The sequence below is a fragment of the Catharus ustulatus genome, chromosome 1 (genome assembly GCF_009819885.2).
Source record: "Catharus ustulatus isolate bCatUst1 chromosome 1, bCatUst1.pri.v2, whole genome shotgun sequence".
NCBI lineage: Eukaryota > Metazoa > Chordata > Aves > Passeriformes > Turdidae > Catharus > Catharus ustulatus.
Genome location: NC_046221.1, coordinates 123,392,564 through 123,416,089, shown reverse-complemented (window position 1 = coordinate 123,416,089; position 23,526 = coordinate 123,392,564). Strand labels below are relative to the sequence as shown.

At 37.0% G+C, this 23,526-nt stretch overlaps 1 protein-coding gene across 4 annotated transcripts in view; it reads left to right on the top strand.

Moving 5' to 3' along the window:
* The first annotated feature begins 1,612 nt into the window (after positions 1–1,612).
* Positions 1,613–23,526, top strand: part of LOC116995991 (aspartyl/asparaginyl beta-hydroxylase-like) — a 62,638-nt gene continuing 40,724 nt past the window's right edge. For 2 of the 4 annotated variants that reach the window (XM_033059153.2, XM_033059144.2), the window contains exons 1-4: positions 1,645–1,811; positions 17,909–18,058; positions 18,795–18,839; positions 20,081–20,149. In XM_033059153.2, coding sequence (XP_032915044.1) covers positions 1,751–1,811; positions 17,909–18,058; positions 18,795–18,839; positions 20,081–20,149 — 325 coding nt within the window. In that variant the 5' untranslated portion in view covers positions 1,645–1,750. Of the gene's footprint in view, positions 1,812–17,908; positions 18,059–18,794; positions 18,840–20,080; positions 20,150–23,526 lie in introns of all 4 variants that reach the window. The other 2 variants (XM_033059163.1, XM_033059172.2) reach the window with 2 other exon arrangements.

The window sequence follows — 23,526 nt, the reverse complement described above, 5'->3', positions numbered from 1 at the left end:
TAACTAATTATTGTATTTTCAGTAATCTCAGTACCAGATTTTTTTTTTTTTTGCTTTTCTTAGGACAATTTATTCCTTGCATTGTACTTTCTAGTTTACTGAAATATTAATAATTCAACCTGTTAGTTTTTCTGTGATACATAGTTATGAGTACACCTACACCTACTCCTCCCTATCAGCTTTTAAACTTGTCCAGCAGCTTTAGTCTCAGCAAACAAAACAGAAGCATCTCAAAAAATATTAAGCACTAACACATCACGTGAAAATAAGACTCTGGTGGAGTGCCATAACCAAGTGAAAAGTTCAGATACTCAACTGTACTAGGTACCAATTAACTCACGTGAGAGATGCCAAGAAATAGGCTTCAATATTTTTGATATTCCCTAAACTACTTTTTTTTTACTTCTATAATCTGAAATGATATCAGTGTGCCCAACTGATATCCTGTTACTTGACCAAGCATCTAAGTGCAAATCCCATTAAAAATATTAATTAATGTTCTCCAGTAAATTACTGTTTCTGGTTAGCTTCAATGGCATTACTATCCATAACACAGTGCTGACCTTTGGTTTGAGAAAAGGCTTCCTTTTCCACACATCCACTTGCAAAGCTCTCGAATTTGCAAAATTGTTTTGACTTCAAACACTGGATTATGGTCAGGACTCAAAGCTGGGTTTTGCTTTTTTCTTTCAGACTTTCAGTGTCATGCCAAACCTAGTCTAAAACTGAATCCTCAGTACCAAGAGGAATCCAGAAGTCCTAAAAGAGAAAAAAAAAAACAAAAAAACAAAGAGGTTTATTTTATCACAGTCAATTAAAAGTATTTTTAAAGCCTCAAAAAGTCTTGTTGGGGAACTCATTGTCTGATGTGACAAACTTCAAACCTTTTCACTCTGTTGATTGCAAAGGTGCTCTCTGGAAGGTTTGACAAGCTGCTCCATAGAACATGTCACAGAATGGGTCAGGCTGGAGGGGACCAGAGCAGCTCATCTGGTCCAAGCTCCTGCTCAAGCAGGGCCAGCCCAGAGCACAAAGCACAGGATTGTGTCCAGATTGTTCTGGAATATCTCCAGTGACAGAGGCTCCAGAACCTCTCTGGGCAAGCTGTTCCAGTGCTTGGTTACCCACACAATAAAGAAGTTATTCCTCACGTTCAGTGGCATTTCTGTGCATCAGTTTCTGCCCATTGCCTCTTGTCCTATTACGTGGCACCGTCGAATTGAGCCTAGCTCCATCCTTTTAGACCACCGATGCCTCTTCCCACAACCTGGGCGCTTAACTGGATGCGGAGTGCGGTTTGAGGCGGGATGTTTTAGGCGGACTCGCCATGTAAATGCCGCCCTCCCGCTCTCGAAGCTCTCTCTCCCCGACCTCCCCCGCCTTCCCTCCCTCAGCGCCGGGGGGCGGCCCCGCTGCCCGGCGGCGCGCGCGCCCGAACCCTCGCGAGAGGCCGCCGCTCGCGCCCGCGCCTGCCACGTTCAAATGGGCCGGCGGCGGAGCGCGGCGGGCGCGCGCAACCGGCGGGCCGACGCCCCGCCCCCTCTCGGCGGCGCCGCCAATCGGAGGCGAGAGGCGCCACGCCTCCCTGGCGCGATTGGCTGGCTGCGGGCTCGGGGGCGGGGCCGCGGAGCGCTCGGGGTCGCGCTGCCGGGGCCTTAGCGCGCTCCCGCCGCACGCCGGGCTCGGGTGGAGGTGGCGGCTCCCGACGCGCTCCCGCTCCGCCCCCCTGCGCTGCCCGACGGGAGGTGCGATGGCTTCCCGCAAGAGCTCCAGAGCCACCGGCGGCAGCCCCAGCCCCGGCTCCAAGAGAGGTGAGCGGCTGCGAGAGCGAGGCAGTAGTTCAGCGGGGAAGGGGCGGGGAGCCGGCGGAAGGGAAGGGGCCGATGCTGCCTCTGCCCGCGATGCGGGGCAGCCGCAGGCAAAGCGCTGGGATGCTGCGCCTTCTCCCCGCCCTCCTGCCCTTCCCTCCTCCGGCGCCGCCGGTTCCTCCCGCGCTGCGGGAGCTGGGGAGGGGGATGCAGGGATAGATGGCCGGGATGCGCCCCTCGCGTTTCCGCCGTTCCCTGTCCCGGGAGTTCACGTGGAGGACAAAGTTGTCGGGCCTGGGCGGCGGGGACGGCCCTCGAAAGCTCCCTGGAAGGGATGAGATAGCACCGGACAGGCCTCAGCATCTGTGGGTACCCCCGAGACCTCTTCCTCCGGGAGATGAAGTAGAACCGGGATGCCCCAGTCTCAAGTCTTTCATATTCTCGTATCCAAACTTGGATGTGCAATGTCTCCTCAGACTGACCTGGCTGGGTCAAAATTGTTAGATCTGTTGTAGATGGGAGCACCTAAGCTGATGATTTCTGTAACTATCGAGGCAAGGAGGAAGAGTCTCAGAAAAATGCAAGTAGGAGGTTTTTTTGAGGCAGTGATCCCCCAGCCCTCCAATAAAGAACCCCTTGACAAATCTGACTGTGCACAGACGGCTGTGTGTGGACATTTTGTGTAGGGAAAGTTTAATGTGCATTGGCACTCTCAGCATAACAGCACGCGCCTGAAAAAGGGGAGAAAAAGTGTCTGGACTTCTGGAGTCACTATGCAGCCATGCACACTGTATTGGAGAAATGAGCTTGGTTTTTTTTTCCACTCACTGAGTATTTACGTGTTGTAGCTTCTTTGGATTTAAGCTTGGTGTGCGCAGAGCTCCAGTGATAAAATGTGGTGATGACACAGAAATAATATCTGTTGTCCCTCATAATATAGCAATAATAGCGAGAACAGTGTTCATTAAAGGCTGAACCATATAGGATTAGTTTACCTATCACATGATGACTTAAGAGGGAAAGATTTCAAATATACTTAAGCTTATAAGAGTTTAGAGATAATATTGCAATGATTCTAGAAGTGGTTTTTTAATTTCGTTTTTAAATTATTTTTTTCAATTGCTGACTGTTAATTACAGTTTTTGCTTGGACTGGACATACTGCCATGATCACCCAGTATTAAGCATGCTGAATACAGGCTTTCAATTTTAATGCCTTAGAAACGTGCATCCCTGTTGTAATTTTGAGTACTGAATATGGTAGTTAATATTTTAAATATCACTCTACATGTTTGTCAATATCTGAAAAATAAATTTATCAGTAAACTGCATCTCTGACTGTATAAAAAAACATTCTATGGGTTTTTATTTGTAGTCAGAATAAAATTTTCTCTCTTTATATTAAAACATGTCTTTGAGGGAATGAAGCAGTATGGGTAATGTATTAGGCACTCTACTAACATGTGACCTCCTAAATTTGTTAGTGTATGAAACTCCTAGTTAGAATCCCTTAGACAGCCGTAGCAATTACAGCGTGAAGCTGATGCTGTTTTTACAGTTGCAGCTGCAGAAAGAGGCAAGGGATGGTAACTCCTGTGTGAATAAAAGAACAGCTGGAGGAGCAGAGTGCTCACAGCAGCCAGTAAGCTTTCCACAGTCAAGGGATGTGAAAATGAGATGAGGAAATGATTTTGAGATGGCAAGTAATTGAGACTGTGACGTATGAAAACCTCAAGTCTGAGGCAGTTTTTTCTTGACAGAAGTACTCACTTTCACAGCAGTTCTTGAGAGAGGATGTGGCTTCATGCCAAGGCCTTGCTCACAGCTCAAACCACTGAGGGTAACAGCTTATTTAAAAATCTGTGCACTCAAGATAGTGCTAGCATCAGTAATCTGCTTTTAGGTTTCTCTATCAGAAAATATTTACAGTAATCTACAGATAGATTAAGTCCAAAATAGTTCTAACTGTAGTTTGTATAGGTGTTTTTAGGTACACTGATTTGTCAGAAGTAGAACTAAAAATCTTTTAGAAATAGAACTAGTTTTTACTTTCAGGAGTCATACACGAGAAGCTGTCAAATCAGTCCTAATTAAAAAAAAAAAAAATCTTTATTTTAGCTGTAGTGTACCTTATTATTTGAACACTCCATTTACAGAATTGTATAACTATACCAAGGAATTTATTAGAGTACAGAAGTGAAAACCAAGGAAAAATTTGACAGTTTGAGGATACTTAGAGAGGGAAACGTGTTTGTTATTATCTTTACTGGAAAGTTTGCCTGCTTGTTATTAGCCTGCAGAATCCATTGTCAAGATGTGGCCTGTCAAAAGGAAGATTGTAAGTTTTAAAGACTAGATGAAATAATGGATACTTGCTGTATTGTGACTTGAAGCATTGTTAGATGAGGTAAAGTTTTGTTACAGAAACAAATGTATAACACCTGGTCATGAATCAACTCCCTCAAATTTCATGATAATGTGGAAATGTCTTGGCCATTGGCAGGTGCCTGTGGAGAAGCTTTCCAGCAAGACTGAGGATCAGCAGCCCAGCTAACTTTTCAAATACAGATGGCTGAAAAAATATGGATTACTTTGTAAACTATGCTTACTTATAGAAGTCGAGATCATAAGACAACTATCATTATGCTGCTGTGTGGGTGTATTGTGTAAGTGAGGGGTTACTTAAACATAATTTTTATTGAAGATAAGTTGTGCAATAATTGTTTTCTTTGTATCTCTAGTGTTAAGTGGGAGAGTTCTCCATAAGCTAGGCACCATAGAAACCACACATTTTCAACACAAGGCATCGTCTGTAGCTACAAGCAGCTGTACTTACAGTAAAAAACCCATACTCCTATCTCGGTTCTGAGGCTGTGTTGTCTTCCATCTCTGTGATGACAAAGAACTCTGACATTGCTTTGGTAAATTTTCTTTAATCCCTACAATAATGACTGAGAATCTTCTGACTTTTCTCTGCAAGATCCCAGGAGATGGTAGTTTTATAATTTTGCTGTCTTAACCATGTGGTTTCCTTACATGTGTGAATGTATTGTCATCTTTTTAACTCCTTTCACTCATCCTTTGGACCCTCTGGTGCCCCATGCTGTAATTCTTTGATTAATTGTTGGTGTTTCAACTTTCTTCTTTAGAATGCATTCAAAGTAACCTGATGTACTTATTCAAGTTTCAATTTTCTCATCTCCATTGTAGAGACTGCTTTACAGTGTGCTTTTTTCTGGGTGAGGATCTCCATTAGCTTTCTAGTTTACCTAAAGAGCAGGGAAAATTCATCCACTAAACGTTTTGCTACTGAAGTTCTTTTGTTGGGAACACAGAACTCACATCAGTGCTTCCAGTGCTTGGAGTGGAATTGCTCATCCATTCTCTGTGGGGTTTCTCAGCTACCCAGCTGTGTTATGGTATAACATCTCATTTTCTTACACCATGGATTTTGTTTAAATATGATGCTTTTATCTATCTAAAAATTTGGTCTCTAATTTCTGACCTTAACTCTTTACAGTTCTGTAATGTGTCATCTGATTTCTTCCATCCAGTATTTCAATCCATCCATTATTTCCTTCTTCATGTTTTTTTAAATCCTTAAGAAGAAGGGTGTTAAGGTGTTGGAGGTCATAAGTGAGATGCAAATTGGGGATGCTCTGTGGGCCTTAGCAAATGTTTTGGTTTGTCAAACTGTTTGCTGACCAAAAGTGACCAAAGTCCAAGCATTTGCCAAACCAGAAAGATTTCTCATGATTCAGTTAGTGTGCTGCTCAGTGCTTTGATTTGGCTTTTTAAACTCAATGTCAAAATGTTTTCTTGTAACGTTATTGGTCTTCAGAAATACACAGTGAATTGTTATTACTGTATTAGAGTTTCTATAAGTCTATTGTGGACAAATGAGAAATAATTTGTGTCTCACTGGCGGGAACTTTGTATACTGTTTAAGAAACTCTGCTGTGATTTCTTTTGGAAGTTTATCCTATTACCTGGTTTAGTTTCTTACAACTGTTTGAAGATCTTGTATTTTTACCATTAATGCCAGATGCTAATACAAATACCAAAACCATGGACATTTAGACAGCTCTTTATAATTTATCTGTCTGTCTCAGGTCTTATTCAGGCTGGCCTTTCTGGAAGACATTTTAAAATATTGTAAAATAATCTGCCAAATTAAAAAAATTGTAGTAATAGTAATGGTTGAAACATCTGTAATTTGCATGGTACATTGCAGCAGTGCCACTGGTGAAATTACTTAATTTACTGATTCTCTTCCATTTTTCTTTTTTTTTTTTTGCCTCCCTTTTGTTTTTAAAATGTCCTGTACAAAACTGGAGGCAGTAACTCTTCAAACAAATCAGTTTTCTTATCTCTGTTTCAATGAAGGTGATATAAAAAAATCTTAAAATGGTTAATACAGGTATTTCTCAGCTTATTGAGCAGATTTGCATTGAAATAGTGAATCCTCAATAGACTCTTGATTCATTTGTCCAACACTAGAATGAGCTCTAGACTACCCTTAAGGTTTATCCGAATGAAACTTTCTCTAAGCATTAACAGTTGACAGGTGCAGTAGCTGATTGCCAAAGTTGCTCTGGAAGTAGAAACAATCAGTTTGAACACAGTATATGCTTTTATGCTTTTTTGTTTTTCCCATGTTGCTGGGTATTTGTATTTTCTTCCTTTGCTTTTTCTGAAGATTGTATTATTTTGGGTTTTAAGATTGATACTTAAGTGGAGCAGGATGGACATACATACAAAGAGCCTGATACACTCCTCTCGGTTCTTTTTCTCCTGAAGAATTTTGAAGCACTGGGAAAGTCCTTGCCAAACTTCCAGAGATTCTACTACTTGATGAAGATGTCAAAGTTCTCATGCCCCTTTTGATCTTGTGTAGGCTGAAATCTTGGGCCTGCTCTGTGTTTTCTAATGGATCTTGCCTGTATGCAGGAAGTCATTCTGGGCTAAAAGAAATTATTCACAGTGCTTCAAATACGGAGAAAGGTTGGATTTCACACCTGCGAGGATGTTTGCTTCAATATACCTTTAGAGCATTTTGTTAAGTCTTTAAATGATAACATTTTCATTAGCCTTTTGAGAATAGGGCTTGTTTAAAGTGCTAGGTGGAAAACCTAAACTAACCCTGGTATCTGGGAGACAGGAAGCTGAAGTATGTTTTCTCACATTTTGGCAATTGCTCTGGCAATGCACATGAGGATTTCCCATCAGAGGTCACAGCTACTCAGTGTTCAGACATCAAGGATGTACATCATATTGAGGGATTAAGAAGTTAATTTTTTTAACAGTTTAAGCTGCAGGTCTGCAGCCAGTTTAATCTAGTTTGAGGTTGCTCTGCAGTCTTCCTTTTCAATACTCCTTCCCTTTACCTGAATTAGTGGCTGTGCAGGTGTGAGGTGAACCACACAGAGAACTGGTAAGCAGAAAGCTGATTTTTTTATTTCCCCCCCTAGACTGGCTCAATGCATGGCTCTGTAGAAGGTCATTTGGGGAGGAGGGAAGAGATGACAATGAGTGGATGAGCATTTTAGAGGAGGGTGAGATTAAATCCAGAGTTTTATGTTTGACCATGTAATCATGGAGCCATTATGTGAGCACCGAAAGATGGCTGGTTTGGTTGGCTATAGTAATATAATAGCTGGATATATAAGGGCTTCAGTAAAGATAACAAAATTTACTAGCAGTGGAAGGCCTATGTGTCAAGATTATTCCAATTACAGAGTGCATAAAGAGGTGACATTTCAATAATGCTGTCCCTTTAAACTGAAAACCCCTTGGCTGGTCACCTTTATGAAAAGAAAGGGTTCATTTTCAGCTGGAATCACTTTGAAACGTGTAATAAGAATTCCTGTGCTAATTTGTGTGTTGAATTCTTCATTGTAGAGAACTTGAGCAATGAAGTTCTGATTTGCCCCAAGCGGTTCTTTCCTGATGAAGATGACAGTCTGGTAATCTGTGTGGTGGCCTGCAGTAATCTTTTTCCTAACTGCATCTGTGGGATAGCTTTTTGCATGGAAAGGTTTTGAGCTGTGCTTTGAAGTGGAAGTCATAATATTATGTGTCTTGAACCATGTTGGAAATTAAGTATGCAGCTAATTATGTACTAAGTATACTGCAGTATGTGTGGTTCAACTTTGTTAGAAATTTGTGGTTTTCTTCATATGGAGTTGCATTCTTACTATGCATGTACTTAACCTGATGTAACAAATGCTACCAAGCTGTTTGTTTGAAGACTTTCTTTACAAAACATCTAATAGCTAGGGGGAGTTGTAACTATTCAGTCGTGGTTTTTTGGTTTTGCAATTCTATTTCCTGAGGTTCTGTTTTTTAATTGACAGTTAATTACTAATGCAATGTATCTCACTTTCTCATTCCTCATGCTGGTGTTTTTTAAGTTTCAAAATTCTTAAGGAAAGTTGACATAACAGTTTGTAACTCTAGTCCTATTTCTTTCTATAGTGACTAGAAGACACAAATATATCTTTTGAAGCCAGAAGGTTCTGTAAACAGCAATTGCTCTGAAACTGAGATCTCCTAAAAACATATTTTAGTAACATATGAGACATGTAAAACCTCTTTTGTACTGCAGAAGATTTGCAGGTGCATAGCACCTCCGTGGATAAACACTAATTAAATTGGCTTAGTATTGGACTTGAAACTCTGATAAGTTTTTGGCATCTTAAGCATTTTAAAGTGTTCTTTCTTTCCATGAGCAGAAACCTGTGAAAAGCAGAGTTGTCGGTGCTTGCATGGCAACTGGAGTTTTTTTATTTGAACTCCCTCAAAGCATGAGAAAAATTTAAAGAACTAAACCAACTGTTTATTTTGTGGCTTAATTAGGACTTGTTGCTAAAAGAAATTGATGTGACCCACATTACAGGATAGGAAAGTGGAACAAGAAAAAAATACCCTTAAATTAATGCCAGCATGTTATGTATGGAGATGAGGATTTTCTACCTTATGTAATAGAATCTTTTTTAAAGGTCACCACCAGCAAAATTTGCATGTTCTAGGCCCAAGTATTTCTTGTATTTCCTCTCCACATCTACCTTCCCTGAACTCCGCTCTGTCCTAAATACAGCCAACTATTTAATTAACCTACTAATTATGTAGGACTGTTGGCTACATTAAATCATTCAAATGCAAGATAGGTAGGTTGTATAATTTTAGATCTTATTTCCAAATGTTCTGTGGGAGAGAGCTGGTTAATCAAAATAGTGGCTTATAAAAATCTTCAATTAATTTGTACAGTTAAAATCAGTATTTTGTCTACTCATTGGTGTTACAGAGATATTGTTCCTACAGCAGGAGGCAGACTAAAATTTCTTTTTTTAAACTTGTGGTCTTGACCTTGAACCTTTTGGCTTGATGTTTGAGTCAAGTAAGTTTACAAGGGAAATGTTCTACATTGCTTTGGACTTTATTTTGTGCTTGTATACACATAAAAACAAAACCAGAGAAAACGGACAGAAGTGTTTGGGAAAAATATGTACTTTTCTGTAAAAATCTATTTAGATTTGGTAAATGTATAACAAAATATCTTTATTCTGTCTCTATAGGACTCCTGGTATGTTTTTCTTTCTCCAGTGCTAATTGTCTGACCCTGTTATTGTACTATCTTTAAGTTTGTGGAGAAAAGGTTTAAAAAAAAAGTAATTCAGAGTATTCAGATAGTGATAGAAGCATTAAATATTGATTTAAATATATTCCTGTTGATAGCATTCATTATAAAACTCAAGTAGTAAGCAATGTCGTTTTTAGTCATTTAAGCTATGTGCACATCTATGTGTATTTCTTCCTTGTAATAAACCCTACTTGAGGAACTACGTAAAAAATAGGCATCCAAATAATCAAAAACTAAAATAAAAAACCAAAACATGACTCGGACAAAATTTGTCTAGGTTTTGGAAGTGATCTTTCTATTACATTTATGAAAGATGCAAGTGCAGATTCAGGATTTTTTGTAGTAAATATACATCTCTGTCTTCTTTTCTCCTTCTCTGACTTGAGTAGCTATGCTTAGATAAACTGGGCTTGAGAAGGTTGTTAACAGCAGCAGCTCTTGTGGGGAAACAGCTGCTCTTTCCAAACCTCACGGAGAAATGTGGAGCCAGCACTGCAAGTAGAGTCCACTGTTTTTCTCATAGAGACAAATCCTTAGGGTTTTAAAAAAAACCCCAAACAACAACCCTGAAACTAGTCATTGTTGTGTGGGTTTTCTGAGTCGATTTCTTTGGAAAAAGATTTTATTATTTTTGTTGTGTATGTTTTAGAAGCAGCATGTAAATGGAAAGCAATATTATTTGTTTATAGTCCAAAAAGATGTAACCACTGAAGAATAATAAATGAATGTAAAAAACCCCACCCTGAGGATGATGCGTAACTTCAGTCAGCCAGATTATAATCTTATTCTTGTTTTGGATTTTTTTTTTGAAGAATAAATAATTCAGATTTAGTAACACATCACCGTAACTTGCAACTAAAATACTTTTCTAAGTATTGTGATGGTCCCTGTGAGTCTGAAAGCTATTTCTAGGCTTAAAAGTACTTTGACATATAGCATCTTATATTCAGAATTGGAGTTATTGAGCATCTCTTTATGAACTGAATATAAAACAGGTAAAAACCTGTATGTGTTTCGTGTACCTGAAGCAAATTTCAGATAATAGGATCTGGGATCTGATTCTTGAGGGACTAAAAGGGCTTTGTTCTTTTATGTTTGGGCATACTTACAAATGTCTTTTAGACGTACAAAAAAGTTCAAACTGATCCCTAGAGGAGAGAACTGAGTTTGAGCTTTCACATCCTGACTAAGTGAGGAATTCGAGTAGAGGTTTCAATGGAATCACTTCATCTCTTTAAGGGAGGAGTTTCATTTCACTGGGGAAGTTCAGCAGGATGCTTATGATCCTAGTGGTTTTTTACATATTTTGTGATGCATCCCTTTTTTTTCCCATTTTTTTTCCCCTTCAGTTGGCCATTCCCAGCATCTCCACAGTCAGCCTGGTTTGTTGTCTGATCCTGAATTTATGACTTTGCTCTTGCTTTCAGTATTTATGTTTTTGAATTGTTAGTATAGTGAGATATTTTACTGTGAGAGATCTTGTAGAGATTGAAAATTAAGGATATTCAGGTTTATGTTTGGAATGATTATATGTGAAATAAGGAAAAGTTCCCCAAGTACTAAGGTAAAAATCTGGTAAGTGTCAGCAGGAGAGCCAAAATTGCATTTCAGTTAGTTAATTTTAATTTCAAATTTATTTTCTGGTCTTTGTATTTCCTTTGAAGTTCTGTTCCATCAATTTCCACATTCCTAATCAGGAAATTTCTCATGTAGATTATTACAGTCTTTTGACAGCGTGTAGAAGTATCTTTATAACCATATAGTCTAGGTGATATAAAGTTCAGATCAGAGATCTAGTTTTTAATGAGAAAATAATAGTTAAAAAAGCTATTTCCCCTCTCCTAATTTCCCTTAAGGTTGTAGTGCTGAAGAAAATTTCTTAGAAACTAAAAGGAAGAATCAATTTTGTATTGCAAAGATTTTTTTATTGAATTTATTGAAAGTAAGCCTTTATCTTAAATTTTAGATCTTACCTCTAAAGACCCTGCTACCATGATTGTAAAGCAAATGAAAATTTCTGTGTATGGATATTAGTGAAAATTTAAGGTTGGAATATTTCATAAACTATATCATAAGTATTTTAGTAGAAAAATCTCTCTTCCATCTGCAAAGTAAATACAGAGAAAATAGTGACCCTGTCTCCCTTTAAAAAAAAAATAGAGTTCATAAAAGCACAGATTTGTCCATTGGAAGTGTATTCTACCCTTGATGTAGAATAACACTGAGTAAAAATAGAAGATGAAAATAATTTAGATTTCAGGATAGTAGTTGGAATCATTATGGTGTATGCAGCAGTGCAATATGTGCTTATTGAGTCAATTATAAAATGCAATTACAAAAAATGTGTGTGTATACACTTACATGACCTGTCTCTCAGTCGTAAGAGAATGAAAAAAAACTTGTATTTTAATCAAAAGGGGCAAATAGGGGAAACTCAACAGAGGAGGCTCTGAATTTCCTGAAGCACTTCAGTCAAAATACTTGTTACTGACCCAACCCAAAAAACAACTCTGTGTAAAATCAGTTTAAAATAATTACCTACAGATCTATTACTGGAAGGGGCTTGCAACAGTTGCTTTGTCATTAATCATATTGGACAAGATCTTTTGGCAAAAATTTCAAGCAGTAGTAGGCTGTGCTTCTAGAGTAGAGGTTTTTCTGTCTTTCATTGCTACTAGTTCTGCTCTATTGGTGATAAGATGGTTCATTTGTACCTTATTTAGCTTTTTAATTCTCTCCCGTATCTGCTTTTTATCACACTGCATTTTGAAAGAACTTGTTCTAAAGTCTCTCTTTAACCTAGCTGATAGTTTTTACTTCTGAAATGTGATTTTAGGTGTTTCTTTGAAGTTAGTGTTTTATTGCTTTTCCTTTTAGTGTGTATTTCTAATGTGTAATGTAACTTCTTGCATTTGTGCACCCTTATCTTCAGATGATAAATCATAATTTCTTCCAAATAACTTCCTAATCACCTTTGTGGGAAATAATTATATACATTACAAAAGCTTAGCTTGATGATTTAAAGCCTGACATTTTGTGTTTATAATTGAGTATTTTTCTCCTCTAAATTTCTTTGCTTGCATTTAGTGATGTAGAAGTATAACTAATGCTGCTAGTCTTAATTGTCAGTTATACTTCTGTAAAATTAATTACAATACATTGGCTGCATAGTTGTAGCACAACTAACTTGAAGATAGTTTTTAAATTTTGGAACGGTTATATAAATCAGGTGAAGAATAACTGAGTGTTAGTGCAACAATTCAAATTGCTTCAAAAAGAAGCAGCAGTCATAGCATTTGAACACAGCAGAGATGAGACATTGTAAGAAATCTACACTGTTGACTTTGCTGTCCCAGTGTCAAATTGTAAGTCGATATGTATTCAACTTGTCTTTCATAAAGCCAACCAAAATCTTATCATGTGGTATTTTGAGCTAACCTTGATCCATCTTTCTCTTGGTCCTTTTTCCTTTTTGATGAGTTTGAAGAGTTTCCCCATTTTAGCTGTAACCTCCTCTTTCAGGAAGAAAGATGTTTGTCATTCTTGCAATCAATTAATTATTAAAGGGCACAAGATTAAGTCTCTGGGTACTTGGCTAGAGGTCAACATGTATGTGTTAGTTTAGATTTGGAGTGTACGTTTGAAATTAATTTCTTGATTCTCTCAATTTACTTTCCCTATAAGCCTTGTGCTTGTTGTCCCTGAATAGGATATACTCACTTAGGTCTCAGTGAAAGGTGCAAAAAGGTGTGCTGAAATCATTATAGGCATTCAGCCAGGTAAGGTCTAGTTCAGACCAATCCCCCCAAAATATATGTTAATGGACAGGGAGGTTCTCAGCATCAGTTAAATGCTTTATGAATGCACCTGTGGTAAGATCTGGTGTCTACAAATGCAGCTGCAGCAAAAGTGAATTTGCTATAAATTGCCTAATCTGGTGCCTGTCAAAACACTCTGTTTTATATACAACAGAATACATACCATTGCATATAAAATTATTTTGAATATTATTTTGATTTCTCCATGTTTGATTACTCTTACTCTGTGTAAATTCCCCCCACACACCTTTTGCTCTTAATTGATGGTGCATCAGTTATGTTACTGAATTATACTAGTCAGGAGGTCTTTCTTCAAGCATCTGATCCATTTCATGTATTCAAGTGGCTTTAAAGATAGTTAAAAGATACAGTAGTTATAGAATCAACTTCCTGTAATTCCTTTTCATCCATATGAAGTCTTAAGCTCTAGTGCTATTTCTCAATTTTTCTCCCTTAAACTGTTGAGAATTGCATTTGGTAATTAGTTGCTGGATGTTAAAGTCGCAGGAGATATGTGTTGTTTTTCAAAGTAGCTGTAACATTCTCTGTTCACTCCATCTACCTGGTAGCTGTGTCATTTAAAGAAGTATGAGGATAGCGGAGCAGAGTGGTAGATCCTAAAGCTTTTTATGCAGCTGTAGTGAATGAGAAATTAGTTTGTTTCTGACTTCCACCTAAAAGGAGCTGGCTTTTGTTTGATAAGCAATGGGAAAAGAATAGTTTGCTAAAATTGAAGATGTAAAAAAAGCTGAAAAGTGTATTAGTGGGTTTTTGCTCTTTTTCTGGTCCTTAAGAAGAGGGTTTATTGGTGATTTAATTTATATTAGCTTTAAATTGTATAGGCAGTATGTGTTTTGTCAGAATTAAAGGGAGGGGTGGGTGGGATAAGTCACTGTTAACTCTTTCTGGAAGGGGTCTGCCAGAAGTAAATGCAATGTGTACAGTTCTGATATGAAAATTCTTTGGCAAGAATGCATAAGGTTGTTTTCAAGTAATTATTTTAGAAGACTCAACTACATTACAGAAAGTAGTTGTCTCTTTTTTCTTAAAGTAGCTAGCAAGTTTCAAATGAGCAGTCTCTGCAGGATACTCAGAGCCTGGTAGGGGAGTGCCAACATGGAGAAAGTTTCTTGGATGAAGGCCAATGTAACAAATGCAAGCAGGCAAGCTTTGTGTCCAGACTTGTGTTTCAGCTTATGCGAATGGATTTAATGTCCTTAGAGATCAGGCACTGTGGCATAAATTGCAGCAAAAGTAGTACAGTACAATGTGCTTGATTTCATTTGCTGTTGTTTTTGATGTTGGAGGATTAAGGGGAGGGGAAAGGATCAACTACCCAGGATTCTCTGTTTGGAGGAGTAAGTGAATTTCATTGTCGTCAGAACTAGATTGCCATATGAGTTCTGAAAAGCGTTTGGCTCCTGAGGATAACTACTCTAAAAATAGACTTGGAGGAGAGGTTTCTCTTGGGTCCAGTTTCAGGTTCCAGCTGAGCTTGCTTTAGGAAACCTGTTTGCCCCTGTTGCAAATAGGAGGTTAACAGTGAGGATATTTCTTATTCTGCCTTCAGCATTAACTTTTGGAAATACTGACACACTCGCTCTGTTGATGGAAATCAAGCACTAATGTTATGGCTGACGACACAGGTATAATCCTAACCTTTTTTTTTGTGAGCAAATGGGAGATGTGTACTAGCAGATACCAGTTCTGTCTGATTTTATAATGAACAAAATAACTGGCTTAGTGTTGTATGTTTTCTTTCCAGTTTGTTGTCTAGTCTGTGTTACAGGCTGCCTCTGTTCTCTTTGATTATGTGTTCTCTGGGCTAGAGGTATTCCATGAGTTTATGGCTGGTGATTAATTGTAAATAATTTTTTGCCTAATAGAGCATACATTAACATAAATTATATTGTTTTGTCTTCAAATATCTGACTTCAAAGTTATTTTTAGAGTGTGTAAAATTACTAAGTGTCTTGAAGGTAAGCTAAAGTAAAAAGGTTTTCATACATTTTTAGCTAGATGTGACTTAATGGGGGGTGGGTGAGGTATAGGATTTTATAGATTTGCTGTTGAGCAGTAGACCGTGCTTTAAGACTTTCTGATGTCTGCATAAAGACATCTGGTGGTGTAAGCACAGGCTTACCAGATATGGCAAGTGACCTACTTCTGGCATGGCTGGCAGCATGTGCAGGGAAAGGGCTTGAGTCGGGAATTAACTGTTTGGAATGAGCTCTGAGCCAGCTTCAGTCCTTGCAGTGTTTTGTTCTCATCCTGTGTGTAGCATTATTTGTGCAGATCATAGGTAAATTTTTTGTTACATAATCTCCATTTATATAAGCGTTGCATGATCAAGCTGCCATGGTTGAGTTGTTATTCAAGAGTTTTGAAAAGAATTTTGCTATAAGGTAGAAAAGCACAGCTTAAAAACATGTCTTTGTGACTATTGTGAACTACAGTCTTATGTCAGAATCTATTTTTGAGGAATTTTCATGAAAAAGACTTTTTATACTGGAAAAAATGTGAATAGTTCTGCTTGATTACTTAAATTAGTTTCATTTTCTTTCATTTTCCTGTTCTTCTGATAAGTAAAGCTTCCTTCTTCAGAGGCAAACAGCAGTAAATGGTAGAAAACAGTAAGGCAAATGAGTGTGAAATGCAGTAAGATCCTCTTTCCTGTTCGCTCTAGAACCAGGTTGCAATCTGGAATAATTTAAACGGTTTTTAATCTAGGGGTTTAATTTCAAGTATGTACAAACCTTTCATTGACTGCCTTGCTACACAGGTGTAACAAAGCCCTGCTGTTACACACTATAATTGTTTCTCAGTAGTAACATTAGCAGTTCAAGAGTACTGTAAGTAATTTTCATACAGCTGAGCATATTTCTGAATACATACACTGCTTGTCTGTCCCTCAATTTTCAGGCTACCCATGTATTTCCCACATGAGAGATGTTACAATGAGCTGTGTATATGGACCCTTCACATATGTAATTAGAGGACTCTGCAGTAGCAAATGATACATACCTGATGTGAAGCTAAGTTGCTTCAGTTTCTCTCTGAATATTATTGGGCTTTTGTGTTTAATATAGAAAAGAAATTGAACAGTTGGCATTTGGTCTTTGAAGGGAGTAGTGTTAATAAAATAATTTTTATTTTCAGTAAAATGCTGAGCTGAGTAAGAGTTGACGTGGGTCAGTGGTTTTTATATTGGTCTGAACTTGGTATAAAGCACAATTAATGTAATAAAAGGGTATTTTATTGCAGCTGTAAACCTGCTGGCAAGCAGGGTCAGAGAGTACTTATGTATAGTTCCTGTTACAAAAATAAGTCAGTCACCCATCTCATTGCTTATCTTTCAGATACACCATTTTATTGTAAAAAAGCAATTTTATTGACATTTAGCTTTTGAGAGTAGTTTTTATCGTTTTCTATTATACTAGTGTTGATGAATATATCAAAGATTACTTTCAATTAGTATAAAAATAACTCCTTACCTTATATGATCACAATACTCATGATAAAGTTTCTTGCAACAGTATTTAAATCATATAAGAGATAGTTTTGCTTGAAAAACTGGGCCTGCATGTGGCTGAGCAGGCAGAAGATGGTTTTTAGGATGGAATAAAGTGAAGTAGACTAATGGACTTAAAACTGCAGCCAAGTGCCACTCTTGCAGCAGTAATGTCAGAGGAGAAGAGCAGACCTTAAGCTTTGGATGAAGGCTACAGGCAGGCATCTTTTTGGGTACATGTATATTTACTTATATACACATATCCCTCTTTCACAAAAACAATCTTAAAATGACAGACCAAGCAATTTATGTCCTCTCTAGTGACTATGCCTATTTGAAACCTGCTACATATGCTGAGTCAAGGTCTTTTGCAATTTTTTATTTACAACTACATGTGATTTTTTATATATATTTGATTTCCATTTGTGCAGTTATTAATGAAACCATGATTTGTGTTGTGTCTCTGTGCCATCCTTTTGCTTGTATGTTCCATAGGACTGAAATTGTGGAGTTGTTTAGCATGGAATGAATCTGCTTAATTCTAAGCATCAGGGAAGATGGTTTTATTTGGTAAAGTGTTCTGAATTTGAAGTCTTACTCTTAACATAGTTCAGGTTTTAGAGTTTCCTTAGGCTATTTAAATTGCCACGTTGGTTCTGTGAGCTATTTCAACTAGTTTTGAAACTCGATTTTGGAGAAATGCTTCTCTTGCAAAGCTTTTCTGCTGACCATACTGGCCTCTGGTGGCAGTCTGGGAACTTCGGGGAACAAATGCAAAGCATCTCAAAAATGTGAAGCTCTGTGTAAATATACTTCAAAGAGGAACAAGGCAGAATTTGCAGCTAATTTGCAAGACAAATTGGTCTTTGGTTGGTTATGAGGCTTTTGCTTAGATAATCATCAAGCTTCTCACAGTAATTCACAGTGAAATGGAAAGCAAGTAAAGCTGGTGAAGTTTAAAAAAATCCATCCAACCAAAAAACTCCACAGCAACAACAAAACCCACCAAAAATTGTTGCTCAAATGTCTTGTATTCTATATAATCAGAAGTACCAAGTTTTATAATTGTGTCCTTAATAACAGTTTTCTAACTCTTACATTCATTTTTTCTTCTTGTTTTGTTTTAACAGAGACTAAGCATGGAGGAAGCAAGAATGGAAAGAAAGAAGGCCTCTCTGGAAGCTCATTTTTCACCTGGTTTATGGTAATTGCTTTGCTGGGAGTTTGGACATCAGTAGCAGTTGTCTGGTTTGAACTTGTAGATTATGAAGAAGTTCTAGGTAAGAATTCTATATCTTAAGATTTTTCTGATAATGTTATGATATGCATTAAATGAATGCCACTTTATACTTTTAGAAAAATGATTTGTCTACTGTAGTGTTTGCAAATCATCTACATGATAAGAATAGGCACTGTAGTTCAAAATGTATGTTTCAATGCTGAACACTGTTATGATGTTAAAATGGGGTTCTCATAAAAGGCTATTAATGTCCTATAGGCTACCTTTGTAACGTACACTGTAGTTCATTTGAGAGGTCAGCTAAATATGCAGTTTGAATTTAAGCACTCAGAAGTTCACAGCAATGGTTGAAAGTGAGCAGCTAATGTTAGCTCTACTCTGATGGATTGTGATGCCTGTAGGGTCAGGACAACTGATCAGTCATCCTCTCATGAGTGAGATGTTGAATGACCTCAGTTTTAAGCTTATGGCAGTGATAATTGTATCTCAATATGACAATTTTAAGACAGAACTGTTAATATAAAATTTAGGGTTGCAAACTAATATTTCAGATTTCAAGATGTGTGTCCATAGGTACAGCTGTTTTCCCTGGTGTTGTAGGATTCAACATGCACTTTGACGCCTGGTGGCTTTACAAAATTTACAAATCTGTTGGTACATGCTTTTTTTTTTTTTTTTAAATCTGGACTACTTTTTTTCAGAAAAAAATCTGGTTTGAAACTTAACTGGGTCTAGTGATGCAAATAATGTTTTTTGTATTTTTACCATGCATGCAGCCAAAGCAAAGGATTTCCGTTATAACTTGTCAGAGGTCCTACAAGGTAGGATATTAGAGAAATAAGCTTGTTTTACAGTCCCTTGGCTGAAAGTTTGGTTTACTTTATTATGATTTTAATTTTTTTCAAAGAATCACTCTTCTTCTGCAATGGCATGAAGCTCAGCCATTTCTCATCTGTCTCATTCTTCATGGTTTTGAAGATGATATAATTCTTATTTCTAGAGAGTTATATTTTTGCATCTGTCTGCTGTGTATATCCATAAACAGATATGGCTCCTTTCTAATGGGTTGCTTCCGTACAATGGTGATAAGTATATTTTTCTTTTCTAGACCCAAGTCTGAAGTTTTTCTTCCACAAACCTGTTTTCTAATTTTTCAAGTACCATATTAAGAAGTGTATTTTATTTATTTTGATAGCAAGAAAGTTCTACCTCCAATTACAGAATGACAAGTGTAGTAAACTGTCAGACTATAAGGACACAAAGTTCTGCAAGCTCTGCAGAGCTGTTGAAAGTTGTGTCTGAATTTTATCAAGCCTATAATTGGATAACTTTCTACTTGCTTGGTGGTCCCAGGACACTTCAAATCCTGGATACCATGCTTCTATGCTGAAAATTCTCTTTTAGTAGAGTTCTCCTTTTGCGTGTACTTAGGACTGATAGAGCTGCAGTTTCAAAAAAAGTGAGAAAACGGATTTATTAGTCATATATCAAAGGATGGACAACTTTTTTGTCTGCATGAAGGGTTATACAATTGTTGGTAAAATCTGTGAATGGTTTTCTTTTGTCTGGGAAGTAGGCTGCTTACTTTCTGTGAACTTGGCACTAAAAACTATGTACATATACCTTTCTTTTCTGAGAAATTAGAATTACAGGAGGCATGTAATCAGAAAACAAATTATGATTATTTTATGAATTTTTGTTTTATTATTTTTCCTCAGACATGTTGAATGTTTCTCATGAACGTAAATTTTATTCTGACCAAAGCATGTCCATGTCAAGTACGTAATTACAGACTTGCTTTAAAGCTACAGGCTGCAAAATCAATGCGCAGGAAAAAGACAAATTTGTGTTTGGTCTCAAGTGCAGGAAATGCAGAAAGAAACTTGTAATATTTGTAGTATTTCCCAGGAAGTTTAAAATGTGGTTAAGAATATTACAGCTGTGTTGTTAAAAACATATAGTAACAACCTAGCATTGCTAGTCAGCCATCAGACATTGAAAACTGCTGGACACAAATGGCCAAATCCCTAATTGTCTTTTCTTCCTCTCTTTGTGCTTCTAGGCAAACTTGGGATATATGATGCTGATGGAGATGGAGATTTTGATGTGGAAGATGCTAAAGTATTGCTAGGCAAGTACAAATGCAGGTGGAATGATCTGTATCATTTAGTTGGCATGTTCATGTTTACCTTTTTTATTTTTAAGTCAAAACAATATTTCTGGTTTGTTTTTTCCTAGTTCTGTCACTTAAATTGATTTCATTGTTACGGGTTTTTTCTTTAATGCAAGTTGTAGAATTGTGTCTGTACCTCACAGCAAATTTTGTTCTTTTTATTTCAGTACAGCAATATTAGTGGAAAGCGTTTCATTACTGACAGGATGATTTCAAAATTAGGTGGTTGATGCTACTGTATTAAATGTTGAAAGATGATTGTGATTATCAGTAAATTTATCAGATGCAGGACCTAAGATGCCTCAAGAGTGAAAACATTGTTTATGTTAACATGTTAAGACAGGTCCATTTTAAAATTACTTTAAATGTGCCTTTCTACTTTTTAGTTGACTATTTGTGTAGTGTATTTTTGTATTGTCTTTCCTCTATTCTCAATTCTCTACAAGTCTGTTCATTTTCTTTGCCCTTCAGAAATAGTACATGACATCAATTTTTCTTCTCTGGCGTTGAAACACTGGGTTGAGGCTTCTGTTCCTTTAATTCTAATTTGTGAGAATGTCTTTCTGCTCACTGTATCTTCAAAGGGAATTTTCAATCTCTAGACATGCTTTATGGTATTGTTTACTTACATCTTTTAAAGCACTGCCTTCTTCAACTACAGTCAAGCATTGGATAGATACTTCTTGCACACCTGATGGTAGAAATTTTACTTAAGTTCTTTAGTTGGTTTGTTCAAATTTAAACCTTTGCTGAGCACTCAAACATGTAAAATTAAACAAATGAACAAAGCAACAAATCCTCCAGCATAGTAACTAACAGTTTGAGCAGAGGACAAAATGGAATGTTTCAAACTAGTTAAACTTATCAGCAGTACATTAGGATGTTATGGTTTGCTATTTCAAGTTCATGCTCCATAAAAATCAGCTTATGATACTTCCATTTTTTCTACTTTTATCTGGAGAAATAAGCAAGTTTTGTGAGGATGTGTGTTCATTTGTTTAATCCCTTCATGATTTATAGAAAGCCCGTGTTATCAACTGAATCAGTTTGCAGTTGTGTGAATGTGAGAGTCAATCCAAAGAACTTCCAGCACTCTGAATGGCAGCAGAGCTACAGATTGGGTCTTAATTATAATGGGTGACTAAGAGAATACTTGGTGTAGTTATAATCCTAATCTTTCTCTGTCTGTTATGTACTGTATAGAAACTGGATATCCTTTTCTTGACAGTCATATACAGGCAAGAACATTCTGCTGCTTTGTTCCATCTCTGTTTTATGCAGCCTGATATAGCTGGGAGTTCTGCCAGTACATGAAAGAGTTTCTATTATAAGCTCATCTTATCATGCATTTAAACCTTGTATTTCAAATGTGACCTTAAAAGGTCACGGATCAAAATTTATTTTTATTATTTTTGAAAAGTTGCTTAGAAATAGGATTTAATCTCATTTAAATTTGAGAATAATTTTTACAGTATGAAAGAAATGATAAATTTTTGAGTTTTGAACACTGACAAAATTATGAATATAAAAATTTATTTTTTCTAATAAGTAGCATGTTATATTATTAACTGAACTTCTCTGTAAGTTGCTGTGCTTGTTTCCATTTAAAATTTAATATGAAATAAAAAATGAGCACCACAATGCAGAAATTATTTCATTGATGCAGAAACTAGAAGACTGGATTCCCTCCTGAAGAATTAGTCTTCCAGAATTAAGTTATTGTAGTAAAGGAAACTGAATAGTAAACCTATTTTTTGAGTATTGATTGCAAAGTTCCTTTTATTTGTTAGTACAAACAATAGTACAGTGGCTTTTGCTAGTACATATGCTGTATTTGAAGGCTTATTACTTTCTGGGATTTGTTTCTGGTTCAGACTGCCATAACAGCAAGTGATTTCTCTAGTACCAAAGGAGTTACTGCAGTTTGATATGTAATGATAGGAATTCATATGCTTTTTTCTCTGCTGTTCTTTAGCTATTTCAGCATTAGTATTCCATATTGAAGTTGTCATATGTACAGTGGTTTAATGTTGTCCACCTCCATAACCTGTAGTTTTCACTACAAATTTCAAGATTGAATTTCATATTAATGGTAAATGTCTTTTAAGTTTAAATTCATGTATTAACATTTTGAGAAGTGTTTCTACCAGCCTGAGTTTATTTTGTATTTCAAATAATGGTTTAGTAGCTGATAATTTAATAATTTTCTGTACTATTTGGCTGTCCTAAACAGAAGAATTACAATTTATTATTTTATTTCTTGTTTGTATAAGGTATGATAGGATCTGTTCTTTTTTATTTGTTGGAATCAAAGCAGATTTCATGATTAGATTCTTTTTAAGGGGTTTGTGTAATTTTCAAAAGGGTGTCTGAGAAGTTTGTTCTTCCTCTCTTCCCCTGCTCCCTATGTAAGAGAAGTAAAAAACCAAAAAAACCCCCAATCCAACTACACTCCCTCCAGTCAGTCGACCCCAAGTAATTATGGAGTATTGTAGCAATTATTAAAAAATTATCTGTGGTGGAAATGTGAAATTGTTGAAGCCAATCTGATATTATCTTGCAGATTTTGTCTTTTCATAGACATTTCTGAAGTTCTGTTTACAGAATTCTTTCTAGTAATGGGAAGAGAGGCTTTGTACTCTGGTCTTTTGGGGTCTACTGTTTGCAGTACTTTGCTTCCCATTTTTTGTCCTCTTCACTGATTGTCCTTGGAAGGGTGTTACTCTTAGGGGTAGTGCTACACATCTCACCTTGTTTTAAATCAGTACAGGGAAGCAGTGGCTTTAGTGGTATTACCAAAAAGTGATGTATGTAGGGGTACCAATGTCTGTTGTAATAGTGACTTTGGAGCCAGACTGTTTCTTTTGTACTTTGTCCCTTTTAACAAGCAACAATATCCTGAGAAATTCTCCTTAAACAGTTGCAGTAGTTAGTGCAGTTTTGGAACTGCAGCTACAGAAAACAATCTTTTTATTGTTCTTGTGCATTTAGTTCAGAGTAGTCCAGCTATGCAGAAAAATGGCAAAGCCCCATCCTCGTGTATCAGCAGTCAAATGGTAATAAGCAGTAGAATCCAAGTAAAAAAATCTTCTTTTCCCCTTGTTCACCTACCGTAGAAAAATATATTTGCAGGCAGTCACACTGAGATTGCACATTCAAAAAGTCTGGAGTGAGATAATAGGTATTAAAAGAATGCTTTTGCACGGTTTAGCTGTTTAGGGTAAGTTTCATGCGCTTCCCTATTTTTCTTATGTTATTCTGTAGCACTTTCTAGTATTAAAGGTTGGCTTGTGCTTGTTTTCTTAAAAAGAGGTGTTTACAGGGGAAGAAAGGCT